We start from the raw sequence: 18,796 nt of genomic DNA on the forward strand, positions 1-18,796 counted from the left end.
GAGGACTCTTTAAAGTAGAGACACTACATACTGATATACACCTGAACATCAGCAGGAGAGGACTCTTTAAAGTAGAGACACTACATACTGATATACACCTGAACATCAGCAGGAGAGGACTCTTTAAAGTAGACACACTACATACTGATATACACCTGAACATCAGCAGGAGAGGACTCTTTAAAGCATATGGTCTCTTTAATTAACCATGGAGCTATACATTCCTAAATGGCAGTTTTGTGGTTTTTGAGTGAAAGATATAATTAAATTACATTTTAACTGCTAAATGTAAGAAAGAAACCTGTCTGTTTTCGATTCAGTGTAATCTCCACCAGTATAATTTGGGAAACCAACATGACGTCTTCTGCCAAAAATCTTATTACCAGTACATTCCCCAATTTAGGTGAAGTCTCGGTCTGACTAATTGTTGTTTGTGGAAACCCTCAAAAGCCGATTGCTTATTCTCAGACCCACCCATTGCAGAAGTGACATAACAAGTTGCATAAGTTTCCCGTAGGTCACATTGAACAAGGAAGGAGTCGACGCTGCTCTTTATGCCGCCGTGAAGTTAATGATTAGTGTTTCACCTCGCTGATGCACAGGATCTGAAGGAGTCTGACTTGACGTTAAGCATTACAGTAGACGGTTTAAAAGCGTGTTACAAAGCTGCAGCTGGTGATTAAAACCATGTCTTACTGCAAAGGTGCTGCTGCATTTAAAGCATGGACTAACAGCCGTGAAAGAATATATTGTATCTAAGTAAAAGAGGCATTGCTTCAGTGTAAAAATACCCTGTGGAAAGTCCTGCATTTCAAATCGTACTCAAGTGAAAACACCAAAGTGATAGCATCAAAATATACCTAAATTACAAAAAAGTAAAAGTACTCGTTATGTAGCATGGCGCATTTCAGAATCATGTGTGTGTGTGTGCGATAAACCCCCCCTGAACACAGGCATTTTAGCCTCTGCAGACCATTTACATGCACTAAAACATACAGAACACACTACAGGAAAGAGAAAACCCAATTTAGTATAATAGGGCCTCTTTAAGGGCTAAAAGGGAAGTGTTTACAAACCACCTTCTCCTGCGCTCTTTACACCCCCCTTCAGTCTGCAACAACTTCAGGGTTTTGCATTTTCAACAACGCCGACATACAGAGGTGGGAGAAGTACTCAGATCGTGTACTTGAGTAAAAGTAGAAGTACTCAGATCGTGTACTTGAGTAAAAGTAGAAGTACTCAGATCTTGTACTTGAGTAAAAGTAGAAGTACTCAGATCGTGTACTTGAGTAAAAGTAGAAGTACTCGGATCGTGTACTTGAGTAAAAGTAGAAGTACTCAGATCTTGTACTTGAGTAAAAGTAGAAGTACTCAGATCTTATACTTGAGTAAAAGTAGAAGTACTCAGATCGTGTACTTGAGTAAAAGTAGAAGTACTCGGATCGTGTACTTGAGTAAAAGTAGAAGTACTCAGATCTTGTACTTGAGTAAAAGTAGAAGTACTCAGATCTTATACTTGAGTAAAAGTAGAAGTACTCGGATCGTGTACTTGAGTAAAAGTAGAAGTACTCAGATCGTGTACTTGAGTAAAAGTACAAGTACTCAGATCTTGTACTTGAGTAAAAGTAGAAGTACTCAGATCTTGTACTTGAGTAAAAGTAGAAGTACTCAGATCTTATACTTGAGTAAAAGTAGAAGTACTCGGATCGTGTACTTGAGTAAAAGTAGAAGTACTCAGATCGTGTACTTGAGTAAAAGTAGAAGTACTCAGATCTTGTACTTGAGTAAAAGTAGAAGTACTCAGATCGTGTACTTGAGTAAAAGTAGAAGTACTCAGATCTTGTACTTGAGTAAAAGTAGAAGTACTCAGATCGTGTACTTGAGTAAAAGTAGAAGTACTCAGATCTTGTACTTCAGTAGAAGTAATCAGATCGTGTACTTGAGTAAAAGTAGAAGTACTCAGATCTTGTACTTGAGTAAAAGTAGAAGTACTCAGATCGTGTACTTGAGTAAAAGTAGAAGTACTCAGATCTTGTTCTTGAGTAAAAGTAGAAGTACTCAGATCTTGTACTTCAGTAGAAGTAATCAGATCGTGTACTTGAGTAAAAGTAGAAGTACTCAGATCTTGTACTTGAGTAAAAGTAGAAGTACTCAGATCGTGTACTTGAGTAAAAGTAGAAGTACTCAGATCGTGTTCTTGAGTAAAAGTAGAAGTACTCAGATCTTGTACTTGAGTAAAAGTAGAAGTACTCAGATCTTGTACTTGAATAAAAGTAGAAGTACTCAGATCGTGTACTTGAGTAAAAGTAGAAGTACTCAGATCGTGTACTTGAGTAAAAGTAGAAGTACTCAGATCGTGTACTTGAGTAAAAGTAGAAGTACTCAGATCTTGTTCTCGAGTAAGTAGAAGTACTCAGATCTTGTACTTGAGTAAAAGTAGAAGTACTCAGATCTTGTACTTGAGTAAAAGTAGAAGTACTCAGATCTTGTACTTGAGTAGAAGTATTCAGGTCTTGTAGTAAAAGTAGAAGTACTCATATCGTGTACTTGAGTAAAAGTAGAAGTACTCAGATCGTGTACTTGAGTAAAAGTAGAAGTACTCAGATCTTGTACTTGAGTAAAAGTAGAAGTACTCAGATCGTGAACTTGAGTAAAAGTAGAAGTATTCTGATCTTGTACTTGAGTAAAAGTAGAAGTACTCTGATCTTGTACTTGAGTAAAAGTAGAAGTACTCTGATCTTATACTTGAGTAAAAGTAGAAGTACTCTGATCTTATACTTGAGTCAAAGTAGAAGTACTCAGATCGTGTACTTGAGTAAAAGTAGAAGTACTCAGATCGTGTACTTGAGTAAAAGTAGAAGTACTCAGATCTTGTACTTCAGTAGAAGTACTCAGATCGTGTACTTGAGTAAAAGTAGAAGTACTCAGATCGTGTACTTGAGTAAAAGTAGAAGTACTCAGATCTTGTACTTGAGTAGAAGTATTCAGGTCTTGTAGTAAAAGTAGAAGTACTCAGATCGTGTACTTGAGTAAAAGTAGAAGTACTCAGATCGTGTACTTGAGTAAAAGTAGAAGTACTCAGATCTTGTACTTGAGTAAAAGTAGAAGTACTCAGATCGTGTACTTGAGTAAAAGTAGAAGTATTCTGATCTTGTACTTGAGTAAAAGTAGAAGTACTCTGATCTTGTACTTGAGTAAAAGTAGAAGTACTCTGATCTTATACTTGAGTAAAAGTAGAAGTACTCTGATCTTATACTTGAGTCAAAGTAGAAGTACTCAGATCGTGTACTTGAGTAAAAGTAGAAGTACTCAGATCGTGTACTTGAGTAAAAGTAGAAGTACTCAGATCTTGTACTTCAGTAGAAGTACTCAGATCGTGTACTTGAGTAAAAGTAGAAGTACTCAGATCGTGTACTTGAGTAAAAGTAGAAGTACTCAGATCTTGTACTTCAGTAGAAGTACTCTGATCGTGTACTTGAGTAAAAGTAGAAGTACCAGAGTGTAGGAATACTCTGTTACAGTGAAAGTCCTGCATTCAAAATGTTCCTCAAGTGAAAGTATAAAAGTATTATCATCAAAATATAGTGAAAGTAGCGACAGTAAAAGTAGTCATTGTGCAGATTGGTCCATTTCAGAATAATATATATGATATGTTTTATAATGATTGATCATGAAAGTGTTCTCAAAGCTGGTAAAGGTGCAGCTAGTTTGAATGACTTTGTATACTGCAGGGTAGCTTGTGGATTTACTCCAGGTGGAACTAAAGTCTGATTTAACACTTGATTATATTTCACATCATTCATCCACATCTGTGAAGTAACTAAAGGCATTAAATACATGTAGTGGAGGAAAAGTACACCAGTTACCTCTGAACTGTAGTGGAGTAGAAGTACACCAGTTACCTCTGAACTGTAGGGGAGTAGAAGTACACAGTAGCAAAAAATTGAAACACTCAAGTAAAGTACAAGTACCTCAAAAGTGTACTTGAGTAAATGCACTTCGTTACTTCCCACCTCTGCCCACATACCACAGCTTCTCAGAGGCTCCTTTCTTAACTGTTTCTTAACTCCCATTCTGCTCTGCCCATAACAAGGGCGACTGTGAGGCGTGTCTGCAGCACAAAGCTGTGATTCTGAGCGGACACAGAGTGCAGATCATGAGACAGTCATTTAGAGAACGAGTCCACATCGTCCTCTGCTGTAAATCTGAGTAGGAGGGGGGGGGGGGTGGGATTGGCCTGGCCTGTTTCCCACCCTTTCTCTGGCTGTTTCACACCAGCTTGACTTTGCAGCACAAAAGCCCACTGTGGGCCGTTCTCAGGGGCAGTGGATGGTGATATTTAAGCCGTTAGAGCCCAGAAGAGAGGTGCAGTAATGAGTGCATAACCCGGAAATGAGTCAGCAATTTTTCTGGTGATTGCATTAAGGCTTCAGGCTAGCACCAAAGTCAGCATTTTACTACTTTGTGTCTCCTCGTCTGGAGGTCAATGGTTTTCTGATAGTGATTTTTGTCTGAAATAAGGTCTGTGGTTTAAACAAGCTGAAGAGGTGTCAACGTTTTGTTCTACGACATAACATACGTCCCCCACTTGTGAATTTAAAAACAGAGGTTGCTAACAAGTGTCTAAATGAGACGACTAAACATCACGCCCAACATTAGCCTCCTTTAGCTTAGCGGTGGCTACGTGAAGTCAAGTGACCGTGCTGTAGTTCCTTTATAGCCCAACATTAGCCTCCTTTAGCTTAGCGGTGGCTACGTGAAGTCATGTGACCGTGCTGTAGTTCCTTTATAGCCCAACATTAGCCACCTTTAGCTTAGCGGTGGCTACGTGAAGTCATGTGACCGTGCTGTAGTTCCTTTATAGCCTAACATTAGCCACCTTTAGCTTAGCGGTGGCTACGTGAAGTCATGTGACCGTGCTGTAGTTCCTTTATAGCCCAACATTAGCCACCTTTAGCTTAGCGGTGGCTACGTGAAGTCATGTGACCGTGCTGTAGTTCCTTTATAGCCTAACATTAGCCACCTTTAGCTTAGCGGTGGCTACGTGAAGTCATGTGACCGTGCTGTAGTTCTTTTATAGCCCAACATTAGCCACCTTTAGCTTAGCGGTGGCTACGTGAAGTCATGTGACCGTGCTGTAGTTCTTTTATAGCCCAACATTAGCCTCCTTTAGCTTAGCAGTGGTGACGTGAAGTCATGTGACCGTGCTGTAGTTCCTTTATAGCCTAACATTAGCCACCTTTAGCTTAGCGGTGGCTACGTGAAGTCATGTGACCGTGCTGTAGTTCCTTTATAGCCCAACATTAGCCACCTTTAGCTTAGCGGTGGCTACGTGAAGTCATGTGACCGTGCTGTAGTTCTTTTATAGCCCAACATTAGCCTCCTTTAGCTTAGCAGTGGTGACGTGAAGTCATGTGACCGTGCTGTAGTTGCTTTATAGCCCAACATTAGCCACCTTTAGCTTAGCGGTGGTGACGTGAAGTCAAGTGACCGTGCTGTAGTTCCTTTATAGCCCAACATTAGCCGCCTTTAGCTTAGCGGTGGTGACGTGAAGTCAAGTGACCGTGCTGTAGTTCCTTTATAGCCCAACATTAGCCACCTTTAGCTTAGCGGTGGTGACGTGAAGTCATGTGACCGTGCTGTAGTTCCTTTATAGCCCAACATTAGCCACCTTTAGCTTAGCGGTGGTGAGGTGAAGTCAAGTGACCGTGCTGTAGTTGCTTTATAGCCCAACATTAGCCACCTTTAGCTTAGCGGTGGTGACGTGAAGTCATGTGACCGTGCTGTAGTTCCTTTATAGCCCATCATTAAGTGGTGTTAGTATGTGGAGATTATCCTGCTGAACTAAACGAGTAAGTATCATAAACCTTTGTTTGAAATACGTCATCCCTGCACCCCTCATTGGACAGTGAGTAGTAAAACAGAGGAGTTCCTAGAGAACAGTGCGGGGGTGTAACTGAGTGCAAACACAGCGACTACTGTACTGGATCTGGGTCAAACAGATGTATTTCTCAGGGCGCCGCCGTCCTTCCCCAGCTGCTCCACAACAAGGAAGGAGAGTGCATTGAAGGCGGACACCGGGTAACCTACATTTGATAAAAGCCATCATTGTTGACAACAAACAAAACCACAGACCGCTGCATCAGTGGCATTATTGCCTTCAGGGCTGCACTGTCTGGTAAAAATAACTAATGGTGATCATTTTTTACTTTCAATTCTGCTGATGGTCAGGTGTATATCAGTATGTAGTGTCTCTACTTTAAAGAGTCCTCTCCTGCTGATGTTCAGGTGTATATCAGTATGTAGTGTCTCTACTTTAAAGAGTCCTCTCCTGCTGATGTTCAGGTGTATATCAGTATGTAGTGTCTCTACTTTAAAGAGTCCTCTCCTGCTGATGTTCAGGTGTATATCAGTATGTAGTGTCTCTACTTTAAAGAGTCCTCTCCTGCTGATGGTCAGGTGTATATCAGTATGTAGTGTCTCTACTTTAAAGAGTCCTCTCCTGCTGATGTTCAGGTGTATGTCAGTATGTAGTGTCTCTACTTTAAAGAGTCCTCTCCTGCTGATGTTCAGGTATATATCAGTATGTAGTGTCTCTATTTAAAGAGTCCTCTCCTGCTGATGTTCAGGTGTATATCAGTATGTAGTGTCTCTACTTTAAAGAGTCCTCTCCTGCTGATGTTCAGGTGTGTATCAGTATGTAGTGTCTCTACTTTAAAGAGTCCTCTCCTGCTGATGTTCAGGTGTATATCAGTATGTAGTGTCTCTACTTTAAAGAGTCCTCTCCTGCTGATGTTCAGGTGTATATCAGTATGTAGTGTCTCTACTTTAAAGAGTCCTCTCCTGCTGATGGTCAGGTGTATATCAGTATGTAGTGTCTCTACTTTAAAGAGTCCTCTCCTGCTGATGTTCAGGTGTATGTCAGTATGTAGTGTCTCTACTTTAAAGAGTCCTCTCCTGCTGATGTTCAGGTATATATCAGTATGTAGTGTCTCTACTTTAAAGAGTCCTCTCCTGCTGATGTTCAGGTGTATATCAGTATGTAGTGTCTCTACTTTAAAGAGTCCTCTCCTGCTGATGTTCAGGTGTGTATCAGTATGTAGTGTCTCTACTTTAAAGAGTCCTCTCCTGCTGATGTTCAGGTGTATATCAGTATGTAGTGTCTCTACTTTAAAGAGTCCTCTCCTGCTGATGTTCAGGTGTATATCAGTATGTAGTGTCTCTACTTTAAAGAGTCCTCTCCTGCTGATGGTCAGGTGTATATCAGTATGTAGTGTCTCTACTTTAAAGAGTCCTCTCCTGCTGATGTTCAGGTGTATGTCAGTATGTAGTGTCTCTACTTTAAAGAGTCCTCTCCTGCTGATGTTCAGGTATATATCAGTATGTAGTGTCTCTACTTTAAAGAGTCCTCTCCTGCTGATGTTCAGGTGTATATCAGTATGTAGTGTCTCTACTTTAAAGAGTCCTCTCCTGCTGATGTTCAGGTGTGTATCAGTATGTAGTGTCTCTACTTTAAAGAGTCCTCTCCTGCTGATGTTCAGGTGTATATCAGTATGTAGTGTCTCTACTTTAAAGAGTCCTCTCCTGCTGATGTTCAGGTGTATATCAGTATGTAGTGTCTCTACTTTAAAGAGTCCTCTCCTGCTGATGTTCAGGTGTATATCAGTATGTAGTGTCTCTACTTTAAAGAGTCCTCTCCTGCTGATGTTCAGGTGTATATCAGTATGTAGTGTCTCTACTTTAAAGAGTCCTCTCCTGCTGATGTTCAGGTGTATATCAGTATGTAGTGTCTCTACTTTAAAGAGTCCTCTCCTGCTGATGGTCAGGTGTATATCAGTATGTAGTGTCTCTACTTTAAAGAGTCCTCTCCTGCTGATGTTCAGGTGTATGTCAGTATGTAGTGTCTCTACTTTAAAGAGTCCTCTCCTGCTGATGTTCAGGTATATATCAGTGTGTAGTGTCTCTACTTTAAAGAGTCCTCTCCTGCTAATGATCAGGTGTATATCAGTATGTAGTGTCTCTACTTTAAAGAGTCCTCTCCTGCTGATGTTCAGGTGTGTATCAGTATGTAGTGTCTCTACTTTAAAGAGTCCTCTCCTGCTGATGTTCAGGTGTATATCAGTATGTAGTGTCTCTACTTTAAAGAGTCCTCTCCTGCTGATGTTCAGGTGTATATCAGTATGTAGTGTCTCTACTTTAAAGAGTCCTCTCCTGCTGATGGTCAGGTGTATATCAGTATGTAGTGTCTCTACTTTAAAGAGTCCTCTCCTGCTGATGTTCAGGTGTATGTCAGTATGTAGTGTCTCTACTTTAAAGAGTCCTCTCCTGCTGATGTTCAGGTATATATCAGTATGTAGTGTCTCTATTTAAAGAGTCCTCTCCTGCTAATGATCAGGTGTATATCAGTATGTAGTGTCTCTACTTTAAAGAGTCCTCTCCTGCTGATGTTCAGGTGTGTATCAGTATGTAGTGTCTCTACTTTAAAGAGTCCTCTCCTGCTGATGTTCAGGTGTATATCAGTATGTAGTGTCTCTACTTTAAAGAGTCCTCTCCTGCTGATGTTCAGGTGTATATCAGTATGTAGTGTCTCTACTTTAAAGAGTCCTCTCCTGCTGATGTTCAGGTGTATATCAGTATGTAGTGTCTCTACTTTAAAGAGTCCTCTCCTGCTGATGTTCAGGTGTATATCAGTATGTAGTGTCTCTACTTTAAAGAGTCCTCTCCTGCTGATGTTCAGGTGTATATCAGTATGTAGTGTCTCTACTTTAAAGAGTCCTCTCCTGCTGATGTTCAGGTGTATATCAGTATGTAGTGTCTCTACTTTAAAGAGTCCTCTCCTGCTGATGTTCAGGTGTATATCAGTATGTAGAGTCTCTACTGTGACATGTCTCCATGCTTTAATGTTCATATTATTTGTCTCATACTGCCTGTGCTGCAGCACCTCTTTTCACCCTCTGTCTGAAACCAGAGCCCAGTCTGCTCTGATTGGTTAGCTGGCCGGCTCTGTTGTGATCGTCATGTGATTAAGTCTTTATCTGAGTTCATGCATGATTCAGCCTGCATGCTGTAGAATAACATATCAGGTTAGACCGGAGCCTGTCTGTAATTAAATGTGCAGTTTATTGTGTGGAGGCAGGAGGAATGACGGACACATTTCTGTACTTCAGATCAGTAACTAGTGGCGTGTTTGCTGGAGAGCCACCATGCATAATTAGAGGTGGGAGGTAGTGGAGTACAAATTATTTGTTACTGTACTTCAGTACATGTTTCTGGTATCAGTACTTTACTCCACTACTTGTTTTTCTGACCACTTTTTACTTTGACTTCTTACATGTTGAACCCAAATACCTGTACTTTCTACTTCTTACATGTTGAACACAAATACCTGTACTTTCTACTTCTTACATGTTGAACACAAATACCTGTACTTTCTACTTCTCTCATTTTCCAAACAGGCTGGTTCCTTTAGTTTGAATGTGTGTTTGGTGGCGTGATCATTATTATTTAGAGTCATTGCGTGCCTATTGATTTGAACACGATCCGTGTATCCATCATTTCCTGGTCTTCTCTAAAGAAGAGGGACCAATGAAAACGTTGTCATGTTGCCGTTGTTCAGCATGGAAACATTCATTAGCTAACAATGACATTATTGTTCTATTAATATAAAGGGAGGTCAGGTACTCTTTAAAACAGCTGCTAGTTATGGGTACTTTTTACTGAAGTACATTTCAAAGCCATCTTTACTTTCACTTGAGTAAAGAAGTTTAGTCAGTACTTCTACTTTCACCAGAGTACTTTTAAACACCAGTATCTGTACTTCTACTTGAGTAAAGGATGTGTGTACTTTTGCCATCTCTGTGCATATGTGCTGTTGACTTTCAGCTCTGTTTAGACACACACACACACACACCCTCAGTTTCAGTTGACTCTTGGGGAGTTCACAGCAAACACAGAGGCGTTACGTTTGTTTGGAAAGTGTCAGTCACAGATTTCACATGTCCTGCCTCAGTTTTGTGTGACAGGCTCATTCAAGTATGCTCCCTGGTTAATTTAGGTACAGTTAATCCACAGTGTGTGTGTGTTGCTCCGTTTGAATAGCAAGCAAGCACCTTAGAGAGGTGCTGGATGACTGATTTTTGCTTTGGACCCTGAAAGCAGCATCTCCCTGGTTCAATGGGATTTTGTATTATTGCAGAAAAGAATCTCTGTGTCAAACAAACGTTTATGATTCTTACAGGTTTAGTTCAGCAGGATAATCTCTACATTTAAACACCACTTTATGATGAAAAAGCTAATGTTGGGCTATAAAGGAACTACAGCACGGTCACATGACTTCACGTCCCCACCGCTAAGCTAAAGGTGGCTAATGTTGGGCTATAAAGGAACTACAGCACGGTCACATGACTTCACGTCACCACCGCTATGCTAAAGGTGGCTAATGTTGGGCTATAAAGGAACTACATCACGGTCACATGACTTCACGTCCCCACCGCTAAGCTAAAGGTGGCTAATGTTGGGCTATAAAGGAACTACATCACGGTCACATGACTTCACGTCACCACCGCTAAGCTAAAGGTGGCTAATGTTGGGCTATAAAGGAACTACAGCACGGTCACATGACTTCACGTCACCACCGCTAAGCTAAAGGTGGCTAATGTTGGGCTATAAAGGAACTACAGCACGGTCACATGACTTCACGTCACCACCGCTAAGCTAAAGGTGGCTAATGTTGGGCTATAGAGTGGCGAAGTCCCTCCCTTTCCAGTGGAACTCATGGGACCTTATTTCGGAAAAATTATGTATTGGAGTCAATGGAGAGAGAAAACGTATCTTTCGATCCCGTTTGAATTGTGCCATGAATTACACATATGATGTTTTTTTTTTTTACTTGCAAAATTATCTTTTAAGATTGACAAACATCATATGTGTAATTCGTGGCACAATTCAAACGGGATCGAAAGATAACTTTTCTCTCGCCATTGACTTCAATACATCATTTTTCCGAAATAAGGTCCCATGGAGGTCCACCGGAAGGGGAGGGACTTCGCCACTCTATAAAGGAACTACAGCACGGTCACATGACTTCACGTCACCACCGCTAAGCTAAAGGCGGCTAATGTTGGGTTGAACTACATCAGGTGCTCCTCAGATGTTCTCATTGGAACGAGTTTGGGAATTTGTCCTTCTGATTGTGTAATATAATAGAGAATAGAATATGGCCCCTTTTTTAAGGAGCAGTTTTAAATCAGTCCAATGTGTGTTTAGGTGGGGTCCTTCAGTATAATAACATTTTATTTCTTTTTATTTCACAGACCACACGTCAGGAAACACCTCCCTGGACATTCTGCTGGCCCTTCTTCAGGCGGAGGGAGCCAAAATAGAGGAGGAGACAGAGGTGATTTCTTCCTCCATGTTTCCCTCAGTGACATCAGACAGTCATTTATATACCTGATGTCCTCCCTACAGAGGAGGCATTGTTCAGTCTAATAGGGATCGACCGATATGGCTTTTTCAAGGCCGATACCGATTATTAGTAATCAAGGAGACCGATAACCGATATTTGGAAATCTTGGTGTCAAAACTTCTTTGAAATGCATTTAAGCATATATTATGTTTAATGAACTTTTAAACATCTTACAACTGGTTTCCTCTCTGTGCCCTTTTCTTTAGTGCAGCCATCTGCAATGAGTTAGAGAGAGACAGAGAGTTCAAAGTGGGGCTGCAGGCTGACGTGCTTAACTAACAATAATGCTTAATTTATTATATCAAACAATGCCTGTCTATCTAGCATCAAATCCCAATAAGCTGCTAGCAACTGCAAAACACTAGTGCTAGCTAATGTTTTGCAAAATATTAAAAGTGAGGCTATTACAGTAGACCTAACGTTAGTCTAGTAGCCTCACTTCTAATATTTTGCTAAACATTTGCTAGATACATGTTGGCTAGCTAATGAGCTTCACATATCAACCTGAAAAACTGATAACTTCATGTTGGAGGGTTTGATAACTTCCTATTGGAGGGTTTGATAACTTCCTGTTGGAGGGGTGGATAACTTCCTGTTGGAGGGGTGGATAACTTCCTATTGGAGGGTTTGATAACTTCCTATTGGAGGGTTTGATAACTTCCTGTTGGAGGGGTGGATAACTTCCTGTTGGAGGGGTTGATAACTTCCTATTGGAGGGTTTGATAACTTCCTATTGGAGGGTTTGATAACTTCCTGTTGGAGGGGTGGATAACTTCCTGTTGGAGGGGTTGATAACTTCCTATTGGAGGGTTTGATAACTTCCTATTGGAGGGGTGGATAACTTCCTGTTGGAGGGGTGGATAACTTCCTGTTGGAGGGGTGGATAACTTCCTATTGGAGGGTTTGATAACTTCCTATTGGAGGGGTTGATAACTTCCTGTTGGAGGGGTTGATAACTTCCTATTGGAGGGTTTGATAACTTCCTATTGGAGGGGTTGATAACTTCCTATTGGAGGGTTTGATAACTTCCTATTGGAGGGTTTGATAACTTCCTATTGGAGGGGTTGATAACTTCCTGTTGGAGGGGTGGATAACTTCCTGTTGGAGGGGTTGATAACTTCCTGTTGGAGGGGTTGATAACTTCCTATTGGAGGGTTTGATAACTTCCTATTGGAGGGTTTGATAACTTCCTATTGGAGGGGTTGATAACTTCCTATTGGAGGGTTTGATAACTTCCTATTGGAGGGTTTGATAACTTCCTATTGGAGGGGTTGATAACTTCCTATTGGAGGGTTTGATAACTTCCTGTTGGAGGGATTGATAACCCTCTCCCACTCCCCACTTGTTAGTTTGAAATTGACCGCACCACCATCTCTCCCCTTCTGTCTGCAGAACATGGCCGACTGCTTCCTAGACGGAGACATGCCTCTGGACTCCTTCATCGACTCGTACCAGAGCAACAGGAAGTTGGCCCACCTGCGGAGGGTGAAGATCGAGAAGCTTCAGGAGATGGTGATGAACGGCCATCGGCTCCCCACGGTCCCAAACTCTCGATCTCAGGACGTTCCTTCGTCTGTCGCCTCGCTGATTAACGGCAGCAGCGGATCGTCTCCCGCCGCTCAACCCAGGAGGAAAAGCCCTCCATCCCAACCGGCGCCAATTCTCAACCAATATCCCGCCGCCGAACCCCCTGCTGTCTACTCTCCGTACCCGCCGATCCCTCCCAGAACGGGTCAACCTTTCCCCGACGTCTCCTCTGGATACCCCGCCCACTTCATGTCTCAGTACCCCCCCGCCGTGCCTCAGAGGCCCGCCCCTCGTCTGGCCCCGACGCCCGGCTTCATCATGCAGTAAACAACACTCTTGACTTTTTAATCACTTTAATGGAAAAACTCCTTGAGAACTATTTTTCTACGACGCCTTCTCGGGGGAAATCGCGGGAGACAAGGCGGACGTGCAGCGGCTGGTCGGGTCGGCTGAAGCAGATCTTATCCCCGAAAAAGTGGATTTTCTTTTTGCGCTCACTCCCATTATTTTAACACTCCACATCGGCCTCGCTGTCCTGCGTCCCTCCAGAGGAAGCGCAGGAGGATCTTTCTCTCAGCACCTTTCAAACAAGCTTTTCCGGAGCACATTTAAAAATAAAAGATTTGATTTCCACCCGCAGCATAATGAATCAGCGGTATATGCAAACAAAGAGAGACCCTAATTACTGTGCAGGCTTCAGGAGAATCTGCATCTATGCTGTGATTTTACTTTCTCTTTTTTTATTCTAAATTCACAAGGTACATAGGAACATATTGGAGCTTCTTTTTTTTATAAAATATAGTACTAATGGAGTTAATATTAGACTGATATTAACGTATGTGAAGGTGTTTCTTCTCGGGAGGTCTACTGGTCCAAGAGGGCCGAGCGTTGACCTCAGAAGTCAAAGGGAGTGGAAGAAGAGACGTTGAACTGTCGTAGTAATCGAGGAGGCGAGTGCAGCCTCGTGCTAAATGAAGGATTTTGTATAGCCATTGATGTTCTCCGTGGGTTCTTGTTGACCTGCAGCACTCCTTTATACTGTCCTCTGTCTTACGGTGCGTTCACAACCGGACGTGGAGCGAATGCTTGCCTTTAGAGTTTGACCGCGGCATCGTTGGTGTTTACTTGCGTCACTCAAAGTAGATGTGCTGTCGAGGAGGCGGGGCTTATCTCCATATAGATACCAATACTAACATATATGCCATGGTGTAAATGTAATACACAAAATGATGCTGGAATAACATCATACTGATATCGATGCATGTAATGGATATCGATCAGGCTATGCTAAGCTACCGTAGTAGATTCTCCGTCCCGCTCAAAATAACATCATACAGACAATAATAACGCACCGACTGTATTTGCCGTGGACCGTCTGTGGTTTGTACACTTTTGAAAACACTGATATTTCTCCCGTTTCTGAACAAGTAGGAGGAAATGTGTGCTAACCGCTAACGGCTAACGGCTGCTGTATGGTTGTATGTATCAACAACGGCAGAAACGACCGATGGAGATTCTCACCGCTGATTGGCTTTTTGTAAAAATAGTCAACCAAATGTATCGCTGGAGTTGAAAAATGGAAGTCTTATGAATACAGCGTAGCCATATCATCAGTTTCATTGGCGCCGCCGTCTTTTCATTGACTTTTTAAATGCTAAATATTCGCTCCCCGTCCGTTGTGAACGCTCCGTTAACGTTGGGATTGGACATTGGTGCCAACAGCTCTTCGGATCTCATCTGGTTCTGTCACCGAGCACCAAAGATCACTCCAAACTTTTTTTATTTTAAGTGAGACATGTAGTCAAACCATTGTTCCCAACATATCTGTGTGTTGCTCAAACACTCTTTTTGTAAAGCGAGACATTGTTTTCTTCAGGAGGAACTTGCCAGGTCCACCAGGCTTTGAGAGGAAATGTTGTTTTTTGTTTTGAAAATCACTCCCGTCGCTGTGCACTGTTGAAGAGCCGCGAGTGCCTACACTTGAAGTATCACGTCCTGCTGACTGCTCCATGTCAGATCGACCCCCCCAACGACAAACTTTCTGAGCATTCAGTGTCTTCATCCTCCTGCTACTGATCTCCTGTTCCACCAGATGGCAGAAACAAGGCGGTCTGACGGTGCTTCTTTCCCATTCCTCCTCCATAGAGTGGTGCAGGAATGAGTCCTAAAACCCTGAAATGAGTCGGCACTTTTATCACTTCCTGTTCCCTCGCTTGGATGTCAATTGTTTTGGATAAATAAGATCTATGGGTAACATATTGACACCACTTTTTTAGTAGTTGAAGCATAAATGCAATCTCCAGAAGTAGAAAACTAACGTGATGCTATAAAGGCACGGTCACCACCGCTAAGCTAAAGGTGGCTAATGTTAAGTCATGTGACCGTGCTGTAGTTCCTTTAAAGCCCAACATTAGCCACCTTTAGCTTAGCGGTGGTGACGTTAAGTCATGTGACCGTGCTGTAGTTCCTTTATAGCCTAGCGTTAGCTTTGTACTCCAGAAATCATAAAGTGGTGTTAATATGTGGAGATTATCCTGCTGAACAAAACAAGGGACATGCTGCCTTCAGGGTCCACTACAAAAATAGGTCATCCCTGCACCACTCTGAAACATCGAGGTTTGCATGTGTTGTGCTGTTTTTATTTTTTATTATTGGTGAAATAACAGGGCCCTGAAAAGTTTCGTGTCATATCTTGGTGATCAATCAGTGATGAATCGTCACGATGAAGCATTTAACGACTAACTAATGGATAACTCTTCTGTGCATGGCCTTCGCTCTTCGTGTCCAGTCTGAAGATCCCTCTTACCTCTTACCTAATACCTTTTATTTCTCGTCTAGCCGTTGAGCTGTAAGTTTGAACTGATCCTCTCTCCATGGTTTTATATGTGGTTGGTGATATTCTCAGTGTAATGTTGTAGGTGTTTACTTATAATGAATGTTTAAGTGGAATTTAATGCTATTTTCAAGTTCAATAAATCTCAAATTTTTGTATCTGCTTTCATCCAGTTGCTTTTTTTCACATGAACACTGAGGGAGATATTTAAATATAATAACATGAATGATACATGATAAAAACACTCACCTGTCTGTCTACCTGTTCATCTACTTGTCTACCTGTCTTTGTCCATCTCGTTTGTCTCTAACCTGCCTGTCTGTCTGTGTGCCTGTCTGTGTCTGTGTGCCTGTACACTCAGTTTTGCACTGAGCAACAGGTTTCTTAGAAATGAAACAGGCTCGCCCTCTAGTGGACATATATAATATATCAGAATGAACAAATAAATACTTTTACTTGTTTTAATTGTATACTCCCTTATACTTCTACTCCACTACTTTTTAGAAAGTCTTCTTGCTCTTCATACTTAGTTTGAGTGGAGATTACAAATAAACAAATACATAAACATTGATATATATAATTATATGTTAAGATCGGTGGCGTACTAAGGACTCAAGAAGTACTGTACTTCAGTCAAACATTTTGAGAACTTGTACTTAAGTAAAAGTAGAAGTACTCAGATCTTGTACTGGAGTAAAAGTAGAAGTACCAGAGTGTAGGAATCCTCTGTTACAGTAAAAGTCCTGCATTCAAAATGTTACTCAAGTGAAAGCAGAAAAGTATTATCATCAAAATATAGTTAAAGTACCAAAAGTAAAAGTAGTCAATATTTCCTTCTTTATGTCTCTATATTTTGCTCTGTATATGTACCTGTGTACCCCTGATGTCAGTATGTTGGGTGTATATAATGTCTGATGCATGTATATATATTTCTTCTTGAATAAAGCAGGAAAAAGACGTACCTCTTCCTCCACTGTACGTCAGATTTACGTCGACGTCAACGTACGTACGCAATGTTTGTATTTTGGAAAGCGCCCCTCACCACGTGTTACGTTTCCATGGTTACGTTACATCACCAAGCAACCTGGAAGCGTTGAAGCAGATTTGTAGGAATGACCGTAGCGGCCAAACGGTAGTACTACAACTTCCGTGACGTCATGTTGGACAACAAATACTTTTCCCCCATTGACTAACACTGGGAAAGAGACGTCTGTAAACCAGGTCTAAAAAGTAGTAAAAAACTCTTAAAGCTGAATCCGGATTTATTTTTCTCTCCATCCATTTGACTGAGCCGAGAACGGGAGATCGGAGGCGGGGCTTACGGGAAAACTCCACTGCGCATGCTCAATGGGCCCACACACGGGTACTCATGCTCGGGCAATTTAGGGCTTCTTGCGCCACTGTGCAACTCTCATAGGAATAAACTGGGCATAAAAAGTGTAACTGAGTACAAAGTAGAAGTACTCAGATCTTTTAAAAGTAGATTATCATTAAATATAGTTAAAGTAGAGACAGTAAAAGTAATCATTGTGCAGATTGTCCATTTCAGAATAATATTATTGATATGTTTTATAATGATTGATCATTAAAGTGTTATTAAAGCTGGTAAAGGTGCAGCTAGTTTGAATGACTTTGTATACTGCAGGGTAGCTTGTGGATTTACTCCAGGTGGAACTAAAGTCTGATTTAACACTTGATTATATTTCACATCATTCATCCACATCTGTAAAGTAACTAAAGGTATTAAATACATGTAGTGGAGGAAAAGTACACCATTTACCTCTGAACTGTAGTGGAGTAGAAGTACAGAGTAGCATAACATTTAAATATTCAATTGAAGTACCTCAACATTGTACTTAAGTACAGTACTTGAGTAACTGTTCCTCCCACTTTTGGGAATGTTCTTGAATAACTAACAATCAGAATACCTTTATGAGGGGGAAATGTACATTGTTACAGCAGAAAAGAGCCAAAGACAGCTTAATGTTACCTAGAAGCATCTATCTATCTATCTATCTATCTATCCATCTATCCATCTATCTATCCATCTATCTATCTATCTATCTATCTATCTATCTATCTATCTATCTATCTATCTATCTATCTATCTGTCTGTCTAAATAAAGTCCTATCTTATCTTATGAATATGTTTATACCTTTATATATACAGTCTATGGTTTATATATGTTATTGAGTGGCCCCGCCCCCTCTCTCTCTACATCCCGCGTCATATGACAGCTAAGAGGGGAGGAAACACCGAGGAAACACCGAGGAGCTGCTGCTGCTGCATCTTGGAAGGACTCTGTGTTTTTTAAGCGTACTAAAAAAACCGCTATTTTACGTCCATCTGTCTTTTTCTCGTCCGCGCGACACAGAAGATGAACCAACCGTTTTCCGTTGCTCTCCGTCCGGTGACTTTAGGACGTTCAGCCGGCTAACTAGCTGAGAAAAGAGTTACTAAATCGGATTATCTGATAACGGCAGCCTCCCTCTTTGCTCACAGCGAGGTATTATTAGCTGGAAACACAGCAAACGTCGCCTTTTTTGTTTTTTTAAATACATTTCTTTATTTGTGTCTACTGTAATCAGTGGTTAATGTTGCTGTGAGCTAAGCTAGGTTATTAGCTGTTAGAAGCACAGCTTGTTGGGAACAGTAGTTGCTCTGACAGACAGGTGATGTGTTAGTCAGATTCTCTTTTTTATTCACATATATATTAACCCGTTGAGAAGAAGCAGAAGATGTCAGGAAAGGATAAAGACAAAGACAAACAGGAGAAGCAGTCCACCACGGAGCGCCTGGTGAAAGGTGAGTGTTTTTAACGTGTTTACAGGTACGGAAGAGGATTAGGACCACAGGAGGAAAACAATTTGGGATGTGACCAAGAGTTACAAAAAATAAAAAATAAATGTTGGAGTGACTTTAATCTCAGGGTTTTGAGAAAAAGTCTGGATTCTGTGATTTTTTTAAATAA

General features: G+C 41.3%; 2 protein-coding genes across 2 annotated transcripts in view; both read left to right on the plus strand.

Annotated features, from left to right (window-relative positions):
- Window positions 1-15,992, plus strand: part of vps37ba (VPS37B subunit of ESCRT-I a) — a 36,223-nt gene extending 20,231 nt beyond the window's left edge. Inside the window, exons 3-4 of the mRNA XM_034138314.1 lie at window positions 11,313-11,395; window positions 12,857-15,992. Of these exons, the coding sequence (XP_033994205.1) occupies window positions 11,313-11,395; window positions 12,857-13,318 (545 nt within the window). The 3' untranslated portion in view covers window positions 13,319-15,992. The remainder of the gene's footprint in view (window positions 1-11,312; window positions 11,396-12,856) is intronic.
- A 2,096-nt stretch (window positions 15,993-18,088) lies between these two features.
- The window catches only part of LOC117489089 (serine/threonine-protein phosphatase 2B catalytic subunit gamma isoform-like), a gene marked incomplete at its 3' end in the record, with an annotated part of 36,570 nt that continues 35,862 nt past the window's right edge, over window positions 18,089-18,796 (plus strand). Inside the window, 1 exon segment of the mRNA XM_034138315.1 lies at window positions 18,089-18,630. Within this exon segment, the coding sequence (XP_033994206.1) occupies window positions 18,564-18,630 (67 nt within the window).

Source organism: Trematomus bernacchii, unplaced genomic scaffold (assembly GCF_902827165.1).
Source record: "Trematomus bernacchii unplaced genomic scaffold, fTreBer1.1, whole genome shotgun sequence".
In the NCBI taxonomy this organism is placed as follows: domain Eukaryota; kingdom Metazoa; phylum Chordata; class Actinopteri; order Perciformes; family Nototheniidae; genus Trematomus; species Trematomus bernacchii.